The 12320-nt window shown below is 44.7% G+C and overlaps 1 protein-coding gene across 2 annotated transcripts in view; it reads right to left on the minus strand.

Moving 5' to 3' along the window:
• The window catches only part of IGF2BP1 (insulin like growth factor 2 mRNA binding protein 1), a 117268-nt gene that overhangs the window by 43884 nt on the left and 61064 nt on the right, over window positions 1-12320 (minus strand). Inside the window, exons 4-8 of one of the 2 annotated variants that reach the window (XM_084804815.1) lie at window positions 12114-12165; window positions 10699-10762; window positions 5562-5843; window positions 3347-3481; window positions 541-663 (exon numbers count right to left, since the gene is read on the minus strand). In XM_084804815.1, coding sequence (XP_084660941.1) covers window positions 541-663; window positions 3347-3481; window positions 5562-5843; window positions 10699-10762; window positions 12114-12165 — 656 coding nt within the window. Of the gene's footprint in view, window positions 1-540; window positions 664-3346; window positions 3482-5561; window positions 5844-7487; window positions 7574-10698; window positions 10763-12113; window positions 12166-12320 lie in introns of those variants that run through there. The other variant, XM_084804816.1, reaches the window with a different exon arrangement.

Raw genomic sequence — 12320 nt, forward strand, 5'->3', positions numbered from 1 at the left:
GAGACGGTGGGAGAGAATGTTCCAAAATTTGCTGCTCCCTAGAAAGCAGAAGGCAAGATGCCTCTGCAACCAGAACCAATCCTGTACCAGCCTTCTGCCTGACACAGCTGCTCAGGAGCTAAGATACACATTCAGAAATTTCTCATCGCTGTTCTAGCCTCTCCCTTTCACAGAGAAGGACGACTACCTGTCCAGAACCCAGCAAACGCCATCCCTCAGCACAGCCTCAGAAACGCCCCTCGTGCTGCGGCACGTTCGCACTTGCTGTCGGTGTATAGAAGGGCAGGAGGGGCGCCGCCAGGTTCCAAGCAGCATGGAATACCGTTTTTAAAGGAATTTCCAGAGGGTAACCATGTTAGTCTATTGCAGCAAAGAGAGCCTTGCAGCACCTTAATGACTCACGGAGTTAGCCTGGAATTTAGGGACAGTCCAGGAAAGCTTATGCCAGAATAAATGTGTTTGTCTTTAGGGTATCACAAGACCCGCCATTGTTGTTTTTAGGAGGAACTGAAATGGGGGAGGAGAAACCAAAAGCCTTACGAGGAGATGGTGATCTTTGTCTCGGTGTCCTGCTCCACCTTCTTCAGGTTGCGGCCCTCTTTGCCGATCAGCCGTCCCACAAAGTTGTTATGGGCCAGGATTTTCAGGGGTACTTCATCAGCGCTTGAGGGGGGGAGAGGAGAGTGGATTGAGAGGGTATTTTATTTATTTATAAATGTACAAGTTGCCTTTCAGCCCAAATAGGAAGACCATAGTAACCTATGGCTGCGAGAGCTGGCCCATAAGGAAGGCTGAGCGAAGGAAGATAGATGCTTTTGAACTGTGGTGCTGGAGGAAAATTCTGAGAGTGCCTTGGACTGCAAGAAGATCAAACCAGTCCATACTCCAGGAAATAAAGCCAGACTGCTCACTTGAGGGAATGATATTAAAGCAAAACTGAAGTACTTTGGCCACATAATGAGAAGACAGGACGCCCTGGAGAAGATGCTGATGCTAGGGACAGTGGAAGGAAGAATATCATCCATCCAAGGGCAAGATGGATGGATGATATTCTGGAGGTGACGGACTCGACCTTGGGGGAGCTGGGGGTGGCGATGGCCGACAGGAAGCTCTGGTGCGGGCTGGTCCATGAAGTCACGAAGAGTTGGAAGCGACTGACCGAATAAACAACTACAACAAGGAAGACTTTTGCCTAGGCTAACAGCTTTAGCATACAGAAGCTGGCAACTAATTTTGTAAATAAGCCGTTTAAAAGTGGTTGTTGTTGTTGTTGTTGTTATTATTATTATAAATACACTTAGGATGCAATCCTATACACACTTACCTGGAAGTGATCCCATTAAACTCAGTAGCATGTACTTCTAAGTAGACATGCATAGGATTGCACTGTTAGGCAATCTGAACTGAAACTGGGCTACAAATCAGGAAGTGTCTGGGTCAAATCTCACCTCTGCCACTAACTCATTAGGTGGCCTTAAGCAAGCCACTCTCTCTTAACCTCCGTCCCTCCATGTGGGGTGTAACACTACTGGCTTACCTTTCAGGTTGTTGTAAGGCAGGAGTGGGCCAATTGCAGCCCTCCAGGTATTTTTTTTATCCTACAACTCCCATGATCCCTCACCATTGGCTATGCTGGTGAGGACTGATGAAAATAGTAGGCCAAAACATTTGGAAGGCCACATGTTGCCTACCCCTGTCATAAGGAATGCAACTCAATAATGCATGTGAAGCGTTTTGGACGCTGGAAAGTGCTATACAAATGTTAAGTGTTATTATCAAACTGAGATCTGTAAGTATTCTCAATTTAATGAGCTCTTAAATTGCTTTAATGAGCAATTTAATGAGCTCCTTCTTTAATGAGCTTCCGCCACACATTGAAAACTTGGTTGTTCAGGCAGGCATTTGGGGTGGGTTAGGGTATTTTTAGAGGATGTTTTAATGTGTAACTTTACTCTTTTAAATTGTACTGTTGTACATCGCCCAGAGTGGCCGGGTGATCGGCCAGATGGGCAATTAAGAAATGTAATAAATAAATAAATAAAGTTTGCATAGTTTTATCCCGAGTTCAGTCAAACTGGATTATTCTTTAGGGAAGAGTGGGAAACGGAATGAATGCAGGCCCGTGCATTAGAGAAGCAGGCATGTGCATCTGTATCAGCTGAGACCCCTCTTGTCTCACAGTGGCCATGAAGCACGAGCTGGCTTGTGAAAGAAAAAAAATGGCAGCAGCCAGAGCTCAGTGGCAAAACACGTGGGTGGTCCCGTGGGTGGTCCCACTTCCAAGCTCTGGCATCTTCAATGGCAAGAATTCCAGATAGCAGTGCTGGAAAAAGACTCCAGAGAGCAGCTGCCAGTCAAACTAACTCAGGGTGAAGACAATCCCTAAGCCAGGGCTCCCAACTTTTTTGGATCCATGAGCACATTTAGGACTTTGAGAAACTGCTGTTGGCAGTTTCACCACCACAAAATGCCCAGTCAGTGGATCACTGCTTTGGCACCTACCTGCCATGTCTACCGTCCTTAGGCTGCACCTTATTCAGCAAAAACTTTTGTCTATTGGACACCGCTATGTCTCTTTAATAACGGACTGTCTCATTTGGTGAATTGCTGGTGGTGCGTCTTTGACACATTTGTTTTGGCAATGTCCAGCAGTTGCTTCTTTTTGTGGGAAGGTTATTACACCGATAAATTCTGTACTGGAATAGTCTTTAATACTCACTGATGTACATGCTCTTTTAAATTATTTACCTGCTTCGTGGAAATTAACAAATGGTTGGCGTAAATGGATTCTCTGTGCCCTTTGGACAGCTAAAAGAACAACGTTGTAAGGATAAACACTCACCTGCTATAATGCAATGGACTGAAGACCTTACAACGCTTTCAATATTTGAACAGGTGGCATATAGATGGCACCTTCAAATGGATCCTACTTGGATATTTGTCCACTTTTGGTGAAGCCTATGTATAATTGCGAGAAAGTTGTATGCATTTCATACAAATTCATGTATGTATATTTTAAAAAATGGAAAAACCAAAAAACTAAAAATTGGGTGCCCGTTGGTACTGCTTTGGGGACCCCCACTGAGCTAAATAAACCAATAGCTATAAATGGCATGGGATGAGCAGGCCTTTCCCCTTCAGAATCTCAGAGCAGCCTTCCCCAACCTCATACCCCCAGATGTGTTGGACTACAACTCATCTGGGAGTTGCAGTCCAACACATTCAGAGGACCCCAGGTTGGGGAAGCCTGCTCTAGAAGAATTCTGGGCCTTACTCCCCTCTCCCTGCACCACGATGAAATCATGAGTCAAGCTAACAGTTTACACCAACAATCGCCTGGTCTTACGTCTTGGTGTCTTTTGCCTCCTTCTGCATGATTTCCAGTATCATCTTGCAAGCAGCAGAGCAGCCCTCTGGGGTGGAATGGATGCTTATTGCTTTCTCTGCTGCCCCGGCGTTTTCTTTCCGGTGCACGTCAATTCTGCGTGGGTTGGAAAAGGGGAGAGAGAAACCAGTTGAATTATGAAAGTTGAAAAGAAGAATCACAGTATAGGGTTGAAGAATCGGAACCCTAACAGTATGTCACCAGAAGCTTGCTTCTGCCCTAGCTCCCAATCTCTACAAATCATCTCACAATCCCCAACTTCCCCCTTCTACCTCTGTCTTGCCCACTTTATGAAGACTTGCAAATGCTCTGGGTAGGAACTATGTCCCTTCTAGGCCTTCTAGGGACATGCGACAAGACATGAGTTTAATGCAGAGGTGGGCCACAAGTATGCCACATGGGGCCTCCATGACCATTTCTGCAGCCCTCTGCCCCTGCTGCTGAATTTGCTGCAGCAGCAAAAACTGCAGGGATTTTGCAAGATAACAAGGTGTGTGGGGAATGCGTGCGCCTTGTCTGCAAGTGGAAACACATTCTTAGAGGCCTCCCAGGGGCACGATCTGCTTGCAAACAAAGATGGAAATTGCAGCAGCAATATTGGCAGGGATGGGGTGTGGCCCTGGTGGGTTCCGGGAGGGGGGGGCAATGAGGTGGCCCCAGGCAGTTGCCCACCGCTGGTTTAATGTGACAAGAGCAAAACACAGAACACCTCAGGTTTGCAAACATCCCCCTTCCCTTCTGCTGTGCCCACAAGATCAGAAGCTTCTGCTTCCAGTTAACCACAGGTTAGTGTATCATCCAAATTCTAAACTGTGATTAATGTTAACAGATTTGTTTAAACAAGCCAGCTTCACAGCCCACAGTTTAAAGGTGGCTTGTTTCCAATAAACTGTAATTAAGATTAACCACATTTTGTTGGTTCGGATGACGCAACAAGCTGTAGTTCATTTAAACCTGAAGCTCTCAAATTTCTTCTCCCAGCTGCAATACAGGAGAGAGGAGACACAGAGCCTGAGGGTCACTGTGTCTTCTTCCCTTCATGGTAAACTATGGTTTAGCTGCATGGCCCCAGTGCTTTTTGCAACAGAAGTAATTCTGAATCTTGGGTAGCGCCCATTCATTCTAACAGGGCTCATGGAGGACACCGTTGAGAGCTGTGTGGTATTAGTAGAGTTTTGGACTCGGACTGGGGAGACGTAGGTTCAACTCCCTGTTCAGGCCTGAAGCTCACTTGGTAATCTTTGGTCACTCTCTCTCTCAGCCTAACCTACCTCATAGGGTTGTTGTGAGGATAAAGGCAGGAGGGAGAACCATATACACCTCCCTTGAAGGAAGGGCAGAATAACTGAAATAATATTTTTCTCCAGTGGATTGTGCCTCCATGAGTCATATCCTATAGATCTATCTCTGAGTGAGTTGGCTTCTTGTAGATGCTTTTTTTTTCCTGGTTGTTTCTTTATGATTTTAATTAGGGTTTTTAAAATATTTTGCTGCCTTTACTGTAATATTATTTTACTGTCTTTATTGTTCTACTCTACTTCAGTAACCACTTTTTGGGGGGCAGAGAATGTGGTACATACATTCGTAAATAAATAAATACTTCTCCCATTCTGCCAAGCTTACCAGTACCTGTTAATTTGCAGCATGAACTGTCCCCCTCTGACCCAGGAGAGGGCATGCTTCCATTCTTTGAAGCCATCTTCCCTCCCCTTTGACTTCTGGCCTGCCAAGCTTAAACTGTAAACCAAGGCTGCAGAACATCTTTCAGCCCAAGCACCAAATTCCCCTTTGGAAAAGCTTCCAGGGGCCACATTCCAGTGGCGGGAGGGGCCGAAGGCAAAAGTGGCAGGGCCAGCTGTATCAGCATATTTCTGCTTAAAGCTCTTAGGAGTGGCATTGCTACCTTTTAGAAGGGGGGAAAATGGCACAAAACTTGGGAAACCACCAAACGATCAACTATGAGGGGAAAGGGGACAGAGACATGGGAAGGGGGTGTGGCCGTCTGGAGAACCCTGGAGGACTGGATTGGAAATTACAGTGTGAACTTTCTGGGTTGCACTTCCACTGAGTCCTAGACAGTGCCTAGCATGTTCTTGGCAGGGAATGAATATGACAGGGTAAAAGCAACTGGGAAGAGCGGCTAAGAAAGTGCTTGCTCATGCAAGCAGGGCCTTACTTGGACTGCGTCTGCTTGGTGATATTGCGAATGGTGGCGCCTTCTTTGCCAATAATGGCTCCCACGTACTGGGTGGGAACAAGAAGCCGGAGGGGGATGTCTACTGGCTGTTGCTTCACAGGCGCACCCGAAGCCACGGGGGAACCTTGCCTTGGGGCCCCCCGCGTCCCAAAGCCCCCTCGACGCCCGTTCTCTGCACCCTGCACAATTTGTTCATCGGGGATGTAGGAGACTTTCAGTGCGTGGTTTTCCAGTTGGTGTCCATTAAGTTTCATGATGGCTCTGAGCATGAAATAGAGAGAAAAAGGCAGGGGAGACCCACATAAGTAACTTCTCACGTATCGTCCCAGCTGCCTAATTTAGAAGACAGAAAAAGCCTTTTTGTAGTTGCTGTTGTTAACCCAACAGGAGTGAGTAAGAACTTAAGAGCCGTGCTGGATCAGACCAAGGGTTCATCTACTCCAGCATTCTGTTTACACAGTGGCCAACCAGCTGTCAACTGGGAACCCACAAGCAGGGCATGAGTGCAACAGCACCCTCGCACCCATGTTCCCCAGCAACTGGTGTACATAGGCTTACGGCCTCTGATACTGGAGGTAGCACATAGCCATCAGGACTAGTAGCCATTGATAGCCTTTTCCTCCAGGAAACCCTTGTGATCACAGAAGAACACTTGTAATCTACTGCGAATTGCCTAGAGATCTACCAGTGGAACCCGATCTACTGTCTGTCCACCTCTGGCAATTGATATGGTGTTTGAAAAGCCAAGAATTTATTGAAATTGATATATTTAAGAGGAAGGTAATAATGGTGCTGACTTAGAGCACAATCCTATGGCCACTAGACGGCATCTGAGGGGCTACAGGATGCTAAAGATGTCCCCCTCCAACGCCGCAGACAGAGGTACAACTTTGGAGGGGGAAATTGGAGCAGAGATTTCATCCCCCACCTCCTCCCAGCTGCTACAGAAAGCTCCGTGATGCCTCCCTTTCCTGAGGTTGAAGCTCCGACCTCGAGGAGGAAGGATGGGGTCATGCCAGTGGGCAGGGAGTCTGTCCCGGCCCCCAGCAGCACAAGTCACCAAGTCAGGCTCAGAGGTCCGTCTAGCAAAAAATACAGCAAAAGAGGATGGAGAGGCTAAAAAGCCTCCCTCACTCCTCCCACCAGGCACAGGATAATCAGAAAACTCCAATCTTGGAGGCTTCTGTCGTTTGAACATCAATCTGATAGGACTGCACCCTTAATAACCTTTTAATATAAAGCACTGTCATTTATTCATCTTCAGCATCAGCAACTCCACTCCAACACAAGATTGCTAAGGTCATTTTAACTTTATGAACTTGAATTAAATTGCACTGTATAGTACTAACTGGATAACTAAATGTATTATATTAGTGCTGGTGATGATATGATATGTGTCCAATGAACATTACTGACAACTAAAATCAATACTTTACTAGAAGCAAAGAATTGGCTGGTTAATTCAAATCTCGATGTGAAATTGAGTCCTACCACTACTGTGCACTGTGTCCCACATATGCCCCCACCCCCAGATCACAATGTTGCAGTGAGAGTAGAAGTCACAACTGGCCAGGGTGGATAAAATTGATGACTGGGGAAAAAAAATTAAAAATTAGATTTTTAAAATTTAAAATGATTTTTTTACAAATTAAATCAAGGTGTTATTTTTTAACAAACCATAAATAAAATACCAATTTCACTCTCCTTTAAAAAATAACATGGTTATAATTAAATCTCATTAAAAACATGCTAAACCCACACATACAATGCAGTCCCATGCATGATTACTCAGACATACACCCCATTGTGTTAAATGCAGCTTATTCCCAGGTAAAATGACTGCCTTACAGTCTCATAAAAATGAATTAATGGCTCTGTCATATTCACACACATTGAATTACTTACCAGTCAAGCATGGGCATTCATTTCAGTTTTTCATCTCATGAAAATGACTTTCTCCTGCCTAACCACCACATCTTGCTGCTTGGAAATTCTGGCCTTTCGGTTTCTGTTTCTCCAACTAAAGTCACATGTGCAAAGACACAGGCTGGATAGAACTGTTATTGTGCTATGCTTGTGTGGTGGTAGAGCTGGGCCAAGTAAGGCGGAGAAGTTAGTTAAGAATGAATGACAATATAGTAGAGTGGATAAAAATCAGTGATTTTAAAAACAGGAAAATCGGATGTAAAACATGTTAAACGTGAGGTTTTTTTTTTTTTTTAATGGAATTCCTAAATTTCTGTTAAATAATAATTACATAATGTGGATATAAGCATGTTAGGCGGGTGGCTACCAGGAAGAGGGCCTTTTCTGCCATGGCACACCGACTGTGGGAGCTCCCTAGAGAGGTTCGCCTGGCGCCTACGTTGTACTCCTTTCAGCACCAGGTGAAGAAGACCTTTTTATTTTACCAGCATTTTAGCATTCTAGTCTTCTAGCTCTGCTGTTTTAAATCTGTATTTTAAATCTCTGCATTGCTGCGAGGTTTTATTCTGGTTTTATATTGTAGTTTTAAGCTTTCATATTTTATATTGTTTTATGCTGTACCTTGTGATTTTAATTTTTGTGAACCTCCCAGAGAGCTTCGGCTATTGGGTGGTATAGAAATGGAATAAATAATAAATACATGTGTAAGAGAGCAATCCTATGGCCCCTAGACCATTGGATACTTTGGATTCCTGGATCCAAGGTTGGAGACAGCGCTTGGACCTCGGATCCAGGAGTCCGAGCTCCCTGCTCCCTCCCGCTCACAGCTGGCATGGAGAGAACTGAGCCAGCTGTCTTTGCGAGGTCAGTCGCAAACACGAACTTGGAGAGGAGGGAAGGGGGGCGGTTCTGCGAGTGGGGAGAGGAGACCAGGGCAGGTAGCTTACAAAGAATCCTCCAGTTGCCCAGCGCAGCGCCCTTCCTACCCACTCTGCAGAGCCCCAGCTAGCAAAATTGCCCATCTAGTGAAAATGCCCGGCAAAAGGAACGTGGAGGCAACGATCACCTCTGTGCTCCTCCCACCCTGAACAGGATGCCAATCAGCCTCCAAGTTTGGAGGCTGACAGGCATCCTGATAGGACTGTGCCCTAAACTGATTTAATGTCCCCATCAGATACATTGGCCTGGTTTGCACATAACAACAACCTAGAGTACGGACTGAATATGGGTTGTCATTACATCGTGGGTTATGGTTACATGCGAACCCTCCACTATTGTTTAACTGTGGGTTATTAACCACAAACAACCGAGGAAGAGAACCCATGGTTTGTTGTTAGGTTGTGAACTCTGGGTTGTTCCTGGTTAACAGCCCATAGTTAAACCATAGAGAAAGGTACCAAGAAGGAGAAGACTGTAACGAGGTCTCTTTCAAAAAATTGCTGATCCCTGGTATAGTGGATTCCTAAAAATGTAGAGTGTGAATGTGACAAATATATGTTTGGAAAATTATGTATCATACAAGTACACTCACCAGAGACCTGGGACTTCAATGCAGGCTCTGGGTGTTTCCAGACGAGGCTTTTATTCTGCCGTTGCCCTGTCTCAAACGTGGAATTTTACCAGGCAGTCCAGATGCCTTTATCTACCTTTTGTAACCTTCCCATGTCTTCCTGCTGCTTCTTCCATCCCTTTTTCTTACCAGAAAAAAATCCATTAAGAAGGAAAAGATAGACTAAGTGCATAACACCTTTTGATTTGTAGAGCTAGGAGCCCTCTGGCTGGAAGTACTCACAGAAAGCAAGGCTGGAAGGTAATGAGCATGGACTGCAGTTCCAAAAAGCTACCTATAGATGGGGGTGTTCACATTAAATAAAAAGACCACAATCATGGGACAACCTGATATGCATCCAAGCATCCCAGTACATGGCTGCTGCTACCTTTAAACCCGGTATCTGAGCTCCAGTTTTGAAATCGCTGCAACCTCCAGTATTTCTACACATTGTATCACTGGGGGGTGGGGGGGAGGAATGATTCCAGATAAAAAACCTTCCTATTGCTTTTGGAAGGCTAAATTTAGGCTTAATTTGAGGCGGGATTCCCAGAGATTATCCCTAAAACTAGGCCTGCCACCTGATTAAAGAAATCTCAATTAATTTATTGTACGAATATTGACCAACGATGGCTGCATTCCCAAACACACTTACTAGGGAGCAAGCCTCACTATATGTAGCGGGACCTATTTCTTAAGTAGACATGCAGAGGATAGTGTGGTAAATGCACAAAAATTTGCCATTTTTACTCTGTATGAACAATATTACTCTGTATGGATAGATCATAGCAGGCACTATCTTAAGAAGAGGCTGTCCCTCCTGCATGGGGGAGAGAAAGGGGAATTGCCACACCCAAGATGGTGCTTACTATCTACAGCTTTTAGAAGTACTTATTTTAAACGCTCGTCTGGGTTTCCGAGTCTCCAAAGGTTCGGAAGGCAGCTACAACAGAGGAAACATTTTCCACGGTGGCATCCCAGCTCTGGATCCCACCCTCAGAAATCCATTTGATGCCACTGTTACTGTCATTTAGAGGTTAAGACATCAATCTTTTAATTGCCTTTTATGCCCTGTTAAGGTTTGCTGGTTTTGTTCTGTACTGATGTTTTTCTTGTTTTAGTTGATTTTATTGCAGTGTTGTTTTTACTGAAATTCTGTTTTTAAAAAACAAAAATTTTAATGTGGCGTTTTATTCTTTTTATCTGTTCTTGTTCACTACTCCGGAACCTGTTTAGATGTGGAGCAGTATATAAACATTGTAAATAAATAAAATTATAAATATTGTTGATTTTTTTTTTCTATTGCAAGCCATCTTGAAGGGGGGCGGGGGGTATAATAAGAAATGTGGGATGTAAATTTCTTAAAACACACACACACACACACATAATACACAAATGTACACATATCATATATAGCCGCCTTGAATGCCATTTCTCTTGGTAGAATGGTGGGGCACAAATCAAACAAACAAACAAACAAACAAACAATTGATGCACATACACCTCTTAGCAGGCAAGAGCAGCTAATGCAAATATGTTCATGCCAGCCATGGAATTCTGTGCTCTGTGAATTCTGTGCTCTAAACACACCCAAAGCCAAACTGGATACAAGTGCAAGGCAATAGAACACTTTAAACTTACTGTCTGGTCTGTTCCCGATTGGAATAGGTGACATTGACAACTGCTGTCTCACTGTCCGTATTCACTAGGAAGAAGACGAAACCTGGGTTAGCTAAAACAGGAATCATCATCATCATCATCATCAATCAAACAGGTCAGTACTTAACAGCTCAATCACAGCCTGTAAGAGAAAGCAAGAGCTAGCCAGCCCAGTATAGCCCAATGGGAGGGATGATGAGAGTTGTAGGCCAAAACATCTGGAGGACCGCAAGTTGCCCACCTCTGAATTAAGATGATAAAGGGAGTCATATTTTAGGATTCCAACAGGATTGGACGACAGGCTGCCTCCATGGGAAGACAAGGGCCTGGATGGGCAAAGGCCAATACTGCAGAAGAATTGGAGCTCAGCCTTCCTTCGATTTCCTGTCTCCCTTGGTATGGGATAGCAGTGATGGGTGGGGAGGAACCAGGAGACTGGCAAAGACTTGAGGAATTTGATCTGTGCAAATTCCAATACAAACTGACTAGATCTGCACCTCTCGGGCTAATCTGCAGATTGGAACTAACTGGAGGATAAGGGTACCAATGGCTACTAGTATCAGAGGCAATATGCCTGTTGCTGGGGAAAATGCATGGGGGGGGGGGTGTTGTTCTCACGCCCTACTTGTGGATTTCCCACAGGCAGCTGGTTGGCCGTGGAGTAAACAGAATGCTGGATTAGATGGGCCTTTGGGCTGATCCAGCAGGGCTCTTATGTTCTTAACTTATCCACCAGCTTTTGCACTTCCTGAATGTCCTAATGTAGTTTTTGGCTCAAAAAAGTATCTAGTGCATTTAAAAATGCAGGTTTTGAGAGAACATGTGTTTAAAAATACATATTTTCAAGCAAATTAAAATAATCTTCATCATGTGGTGTATCATGACAGCCAGCATGATGCAGTGGCAAGAATGTTGGACTGGGAACCGGGAGATCTGGGTTCTAGTCCCTACTCGGCCATGAAAGCTCACTGGGTGACTTTGGGCCAGTCACAGACTCTCAGCCCAACCTACCTCACAGGGTTGTTGTTGTGAGGATAAAATGGAGAGGAGGAGGATAATGTAAGCCACCTTGGGTTCCTTGCAAGAGGAAAAAAGGCAGGATATAAATGCAATAAATAAATAAATAAACAAAAAAACAATAGCTGATTACTGCAGAAACAGGACAGAATGGACTTACAAATGAATACATGCAAAAGTGACAGACCAGAAACAGACTGACAACAGAATCCTGTACATTTCTACCCAGATGCAAATCCCACTGAGTTCAGTGAGACTTACTCCCAGGTAAATGTGTAGCAGCCTGCAGCCTGACAAGTCCATCCCTAGTCCTGCGCTCTGATTTTCATATTTTGCTCCGAGGCAAAATACATTCTCTGAAATTTCTCACGGAATCTTACCTTGTTCACAGTTTTCCACAGTACCGTATTGAGCTAGCAAACCATCCAAAACCTATTCAGATGTGGAAGAAATAAAGGGTGGGGGAGACATTGTGTTACCTAAAAATTCCAGCAAGTTAAAGTTATAAAAGGAAGCAACGTAGCTGAAGAGCAACACCGCCCCACCCTAAAAAAAAACGAAGGGCAAAGATAAAGAGGGGTGAGGCC

The sequence above is a fragment of the Heloderma suspectum genome, chromosome 6 (assembly GCF_057233095.1).
Source record: "Heloderma suspectum isolate Gila_16-S chromosome 6, 16-S_ref, whole genome shotgun sequence".
NCBI classification, from domain to species: domain Eukaryota; kingdom Metazoa; phylum Chordata; class Lepidosauria; order Squamata; family Helodermatidae; genus Heloderma; species Heloderma suspectum.